At 47.9% G+C, this 7,500-nt stretch overlaps 1 protein-coding gene across 1 annotated transcript in view; it reads right to left on the reverse strand.

Moving 5' to 3' along the window:
- The window catches only part of nlgn1 (neuroligin 1), a gene marked incomplete at both ends in the record, with an annotated part of 138,578 nt that overhangs the window by 119,110 nt on the left and 11,968 nt on the right, over window positions 1–7,500 (reverse strand). The window contains one exon of the mRNA XM_083694768.1: window positions 3,648–3,737. Coding sequence (XP_083550894.1) covers window positions 3,648–3,737 — 90 coding nt within the window. The remainder of the gene's footprint in view (window positions 1–3,647; window positions 3,738–7,500) is intronic.

Here is a 7,500-nt window from a genome sequence, read left to right on the forward strand (position 1 = left end):
CCTCCTCCATTTTAATATGTTTTTAGGGCATTTCTGCTTTATTGGAGAGAGACAGTAGAGGTTGACAGGAAGGATAGGACAGAGAGAGAGGAGGGATGACATGCAAGATGTGTCGAGGGTCGGAATCGAACCGGGAACCTTGTGATTATGTGTTGAGCGCATTAGTGTGCTACGCCACTAAGCGCCCCCAGTGTTCTATTCTCTAGTCACCTCGGCCACCTACTTTAGTTAGGTTTAAGTTATGGTTAAGTTTAGGTTTACTTATGGTTAGGTTTACTCCCTGCATGAAGCAAATCCAGCCAAATATCTTTCCATCTGCATGTGGCACAGTAGTTTTCTTCTGCTGTCTTAAGGTTTAATGTCTATGAATTCTAACTTGTGTCATTATGACTATCATCCTGTACCGCAGACTTTTTGGATTCAAAAGCGTCTATGAATCGTGTATGAATAATTAGCAGACAGATGTTTCTGATATCAGTGAATAATTAGGTGCAGGTTGAGTGGTCTCTGAGTAAAAAAAAGTGGCCCAAAACCCCCCCCAAAAAACTGCCCCCGGTCTCCCCTACATGTTTTCCCCAGTTCTGTGACATCAGGACAGATCTAGGTATATCTCTTATCTCTGGCTGGAATCTGCATGCCTCAACAGACAGAACCCCCCCCCCCCGTCCATCCCTCTCATTTCATCTACGCTGATTTGGGCCGGGGGGTAGAGATGCTGAACGCTGCGTTTCGGAGGGATGGGGGTGGTGGGGATGGAGGGATGGAGGGAGGGAGGGAGCAGAGTCAGCAGGAGGTGACCTGAGAGGAATGGACAGACAGCCGTCTGAGATCTGTCCATCGGAGAGACGGAGCACCGTCCTGTATGTCCTACACACCTCCTCCCATCCTCTCTTCCTCCTCCCCCCATCCTCTCCTCCTCCTCACCCCATTCTCTCCCCTCCTTCCCTCTCCATCTATCAACAACCTCCTCTCCTTCCACGCAGCCCCCTATCTCTCTCATCTCCCCCTCCTCTTCTCTCACCCGAACCTATTACCGCCCCTCCCCTCTCCTCCCTCTCACCCCTTCTCTCTCCTCTGTCCCCACCCCTCCTCTCCCCCTCACCCCTCCCACTATCCTCTCACCCCTTTCGTCCCTTCCTCTCCTCCCCCCCACACCTCCTCCCTCTCCCCCCCCACCCCTCCCCGCTCCTCCCTCCCTCTCCTTTCACCCCCACCCCTTCCTCCCTCCCCCCACCCCCTCCTCCCTCTCCTCACCCCCCCACCCCTCCTCCCTCCCTCCCTTCTCACCCCCACCCCTTCCTCCCTCCGTCCCCCCACCTCTTCCTCCCCACCTCCCTGTCCTCTCACCCCCACCCCTTCCTCCCTCCCTCTCCTCCCACCCCCTCCTCCCTACCATCCACTGCTGTCCGTTGCCAGGCCTGTTGCCAAGCCCCGACACCTGACCTTCCCACTGACCGTCGGCTAATCAAACCCCTGTTGATGACGAACAAGATGATGATGGCGATGATGATGATGAAACACACGCAAAACTGCCCGACACATAAGGGTCTTTCATTTCTGATTTGTTGGACTTAATTGGGCCCCCAGGCACTACAGAAAGGACAGAGGGGGAAAGAGAGAGAGAGAGAGAGAGAGAGTGAGAGAGAGAGAGATAGAGTGAGAGAGAGACGGAGAGAGAGAGTGAGATAGAGTGAGAGAGATAGAGTGAGAGAGAGAGAGAGACAGAGAGAGAGATAGAGTGAGAGTGAGAGAGACAGAGAGAGAGATCTCCCTCTCCACTCCCCTCTCTCCAGCCCAAAGCCCATTTAACTAAATAAATCGCGGGCGGTTATCGCTACGGCTTTGGACAGGCTCCCACGTTACCGCTATTTATTCCCCACATCGATTCAATAATGTATAATCCTTCATATGTAAGGGACTCATATCGTAGTCGTGGTAGTTCGGGCAGTCACACACACACACACACAGGCACATGCACACACACACAGGCGCGCACACATACTACACACACACACACACACAGGCACATGCACACACACACAGGCGCGCACACACACAGGCACACACACACATTACACACACACTACACACACACACACACACACACACAAACACGCACAGTTGACAGTTGATAACTATACCATTAGGATGCCAAATGCGACATTAACAACACGCAGGCCTCCGCTGCAGGAAGTGATGATGGCTCCTGGTATCGGGGTTATGGGCGCGTTAGCCAGCTTTAGCTCGCTGAGGTAATCACCGCTTCTAATTGTCCTGCAGGCCCTCTAACTCATACTCCACTGAGCCGTTAGTATTTATGGGGGGGGGGGGGGGGCTCCGCGAACATATTTTTCCTCTGGAAGGGGGAACCAGTGAGATTGGGAAGGGGAGATGGAGAGAGGGAGGGAGGGAGGGAGGGAGAGGGACGGGCAGAGTGTGAGGGAGAGACGAGGGAGAGAGAGAAAGGGAGAGAGAAAGAGAGAGCGAAGGAAGAGGAGAGAAAGAGAGAGCGAAGGAAGAGGAGAGAAAGAGAGAGAGTGAGGGAGAGAGAGAAAGAGAGCGAAGGAAGAGGAGAGAAAGAGAGAGAGAGAGTGAGGGAGAGAGAGAAAGAGAGCGAAGGAAGAGGAGAGAAAGAGAGAGAGAGAGTGAGGGAGAGAGAGAAAGAGAGCGAAGGAAGAGGAGAGAAAGAGAGAGAGCGAGAGTGAGGGAGAGAGAAAGATGCACCAGTAGGCAGTGAGTGCCCCCCCCCCCCCACCACCACCACCTAGTCGACATGTCTTTAGCCAATGATTCATCTGTCTTCAATCCTCCCCACCCCCCCCCCCCACCCCCCTCGCCTCCCCTCACAGCCTCATATCACCAAGTCCTTTTCTTTGTTTTTAAGGAAAGGAGAAATTAGGAAGCTGAATCCTTTTCTCCTGAGTATTTAGTGTTCATCTGTCAGGAAAGTCGAGAAAGAGAGGGAAATGAAAAGAGAGATAGATGAGAGGATAAATGAAAGAGAGACAGCAGGAAGAGGTGGCCTGGGGATTTTATCATGGGAGCAGGGACCGTGGACAGCAATAGCAGAACTAACCGCTACTAGAGAGCTAACAGCTATTACAGAACTAACCGCTACTAGAGAGCTAACCGCTACTAGAGAGCTAACAGCTATTACAGAACTAACCGCTACTAGAGAGCTAACAGCTACTACTAGAGCTAACCGCTACTACTAGAGAGCTAACCGCTACTACTACAGAACTATCCGCTACTACTACATAACTATCCGCTACTACTAGAGAGCTAACCGCTACTACTAGAGAGCCAACAGCTACTACAGAACTATCCGCTACTACTAGAGAGCCAACAGCTACTACAGAACTATCCGCTACTACTAGAGAGCTAACCGCTACTGGAGCTAACCGCTACTACTAGAGAGCCAACAGCTACTACAGAACTAACCGCTACTACAAAGCTAACCGCTACTACAGAGCTAACCGCTACTACAAAGCTAACCGCTACTACTAGAGAGCTAACCGCTACTACAGAGCTAACCGCTACTACAGAGCTAACCGCTACTACAAAGCTAACCGCTACTACTAGAGAGCTAACCGCTACTACTAGAGCGAGCGTGGCGCCATGCAGGCACTTCAACGGCTAACCCTTACCTGGTGGCGGCCCGCGGGTCCCCCAGCAGACGAAACACCATGGCTTGCCTCAGGTGGTTCTGGAAGTGGACCGGGTTCAGCTGGATGCTCCTGGACCGGGACCGGACGGGAGAGACAAAACAGAGAACCGGGTTATTGGCACCGGTGTTAAACCCACTGTGTGTTATTAAAGGCAGACTCTGGGATATGATTGTCATTCTCGTGATAAACAGAGGAGTTTCAAATGTCAAATATATCGTAGCGAACGAGAGCGTCCACTCGTTTCACTGCCTCCCACTTGACTGTCACTTTCACTTTCTTTCTTTCCCTCCTCATGGTTTCTTCTTTTTCGGTTCCATTTCTCTGAAAACCAGCCTAAAGTAAACAGCTGCCAGGATGAGAAGACGTCTGATTTCTACCGGGGACGTTCACAACTGCAGAAACAAAACTTTTGACGCGTGGGCCGTGTCTCAACACACTCTGTTCTCTCTTGCATCTCTGTTTGTTTTTACAGTCTCTGACAACGTCGCAACCGCTTGTTTTTGCTATTTCGTCATATCCCAGAGTCTACCTTTAAAGACAAAAGCCAACTGTCCTGCCAGACAAAGCATCTGTCCTGCCATTTTGGCTGCGTACAGATATTGCAGGCGATATGACCTCTAGTTTACTGTTATACACAAATACAGTGCAGACCTTCAACCAGCTCAGCATGCAGATACTGTACAGGTCCATCATGTGTTGATACATACACTATTCAAATAATATATTTATTAAATATATTAATATATGATGAATAATAATACCCTTTAATTAATATATTAATTAAATATATGAATATAGAATACATAACACTCTTAAAACTCTTAAAAATATATCTGACAGTTACACCAACAACAGCGCTGGTGCCGCTTGCTAACAGGGACTGTTTCATTCAAGAACAGATTGGGCCTCACTCTGTGTGTGTGTGTGTGTGGGCGTGTGTGCGTGTGTGTCTCTGTGTGTTCGTTTGTGTGTGTGTGTGTGTGTTTGCTGTCACTCATTTGGGTCACTTAAAAGTCACGGGGGCACATAGAGGTTGCCCTGCGTTACCGCACATTCAAAGTGACAAGGGCGACAGCTTGTTTTTTATTTTATTATTATCAGGGCAGATCATTTAAATGAAGATTTACGTGGTAATCATGACGACAAAATGAATCTTTCCATGGAAGGAAAAGAACAGCGATGCAAGACGGAGAGAATTAAGCCCTGATATGTTTGATGATTTGATGTGGAAATGTGAAACGGCTCTTTTCCGGTTTTCCGATTGAAAAGATATGTTGTTGAGGAAAACCATGTGTGTGACCACGCTAATGAGAGATAACATCTGGGCTCTGTTCCAATAGTTAAATGTATGCTTCCTCCCTCCCTGCCTTCCTTCCTCCCTCCCTGCCTTCCTTCCTCCCTCCCTGCCTTCCTATTTTTATTGAACCTTTATTTATCCAGGAGACTGGATACACTGACTGGATACACTGATACACTGAGACTGAGGTCGTTTTTGCAGGTGCGCCCTGTAAAAGGTTTCTGTGAAATAAATAAATAAATAATAATAATTTTTAAAAAATACACACCATAATTAATCAAGACAAGAGTGTGACTGTGAGCTGGTCCCTAACCAAGGACTTAAAACTAGTGTAAGGGACCAAGTGCTCCTGCCTCAGTCTACCGTGAAGATCGTACCAACCGAGAAACATAGTAGCTAAAAGCTAATTCTGTGGACGCCCGTGGGACATTAAAAAGTAGCAAGCTCTGAGACCGTGTCTGATCACCACTTGGTCGCCATGAAAGCAATGATGTGAGGTAAAATGGGAGATTCTTTTTCAAACAGAGCCCTGACTCTCTACCAGGATTGTAGTGTGTGTGTGTATGTACAGTACAGTATGGGCATACTTGTCTTTTGTTTCCCCCACAACCCCCTCCATCCCCCTCTAACCCCCTCCACCCCTCTCCATCCCAACACTGTGTTTACTGAATAATTCACCAGAGCTGAAAACATTACAGCTATTAAGACCAACCAAACCTCCATTAACCTACAAAAGCATTCCGTTTTGCTTGTCTGGCTCCCCCCACTCAACTGTTTTCACATTCGTGTTTTGTCTGCCATGGATCCAGTCCTCAACAAATACTGTCCTTCATTATATACTTGAAATACAGACAAAGAGAGAGAGGGAGAGGGAGAGCAAGAGAGGGAGAGAGAGAGAGAGAGAGAGGGAGAGCAAGAGAGGGAGAGAGAGACAGAGAGGGAGAGAGAGAAAGAGAGGGAGAGCAAGAGAGAGTTTATTTCTCTCTCTTTCTTGTTCCTTAGCGAACATCAGTGGGCTTAGGAATATAACTAACAGGAAGCTAACCTTCACCTATCTAGAACAGAATGTAACTAACAGGAAGCTAACCTTCACCTATCTAGAACAGAATGTAACTAACAGGAAGCTAACCTTCACCTATCTAGAACAGCGAGGAAGAGGTGTCAATGCCACATTCGGGTCGATGTGCCAACAACTCCCTGGCATCGTTGATAGACTCCTCACACACACACACACACACACACACACACACACTGACTGGCTGTTCCAAGACCCCAGTCTGCCAACGTTTCCCAGATGAACTCTCCACTCAGGGCAGGGGGAGACATCAGACCTTGGCATGCATCAGCCTCATTCATAGTGATGAGACATATGCTATATATATATATATATATATATATATATATATATATATATATATATACACACAGTACAAATAGGTCTATACCCACAGGAACCATATACTGTACATAGACTGAACGAGGAACGGTATCAAACACAACATACCGTTCCTCATTTCGTTCCATGCATTACAATGAGCCCCGTCCTCCGATTTCTACCTCCACCAGCCTCCACCGGTGTATATGGGAGCCTTAAAACTGCATACAGTACATCTCTGTACCGCGCATGGCCCTGTGTCCCCCAGCTCCTGTCCCTTCTCTCCCCATCGTCTCACGTCAGATAGCGTGACTCCGTCTGCACTGATCTGTCTCGCACCTCGCAAACGGTCATGGGATGTTACCAGACGTGGCCCGGCTAAGGTGCACCGTCAGTTTTTTTCTCTCTCCAGCGAATTTCTTAGTTACGTGACGTTGAAAGTAGCAAAAGGACTTTGGTTCGGAAATTTACATGAAAACCAGCCCAGATTGTTCGGTCAGCCAGCCAGCCAGAGTCACTCCCATTTCACATGAAACGAAACAGGCACTTTACCTACAGCTGTGCAAACTTTTAATTTATTCAAAAGTGACTGCAAACGACAACAACTAATGACTGATATTAAGTTTTCATGGTATTGTAACATAAGTAGCAGTCCCATAGAAAGCAATGGGAGGGAGCATGAATTTCACAAATTAGGATCTATTTTATCGCGGATGCTTTCTGATCTGAAGATCTGAAGATTGTTTCCATGTCTTACAAGACAGGTCTGTCTGCAGTCTGTCTGTCTGACTGACTGTCTGTTTGTCGCCTATCTGTCTGTCTGTCTGTCTGTGTCTGTCTGAATGTCTGTTCGTTTGTCTGTCTGTTTGTCTGTCTGTTCGTCTGTCTGTCTGCAGTCTCTCTGTCTGACTGACTGTCTGTTTGTCTGTTTGTCTCCTATCTGTCTGTCTGTCTGTCTGTCTGTCTGTCTGAAGGCTTGTGTATCTCTCTCCCCTGTCTGATATCTCATCCCTCCATGTGTTGAGTTACTGCTATCATTATCATTAGCTACTGAGGAGGAAATCTGGTTATGCTTGAAAAGTGTGATGATTCAAAATTAATGAATCAAGTCACTTAGTGAAAGTTCGGTTCAAACTCCCAGCACTTGTTTTTCAACGGAA

The sequence above is a fragment of the Argentina silus genome (assembly GCF_951799395.1).
Source record: "Argentina silus genome assembly, chromosome: X".
NCBI classification, from domain to species: domain Eukaryota; kingdom Metazoa; phylum Chordata; class Actinopteri; order Argentiniformes; family Argentinidae; genus Argentina; species Argentina silus.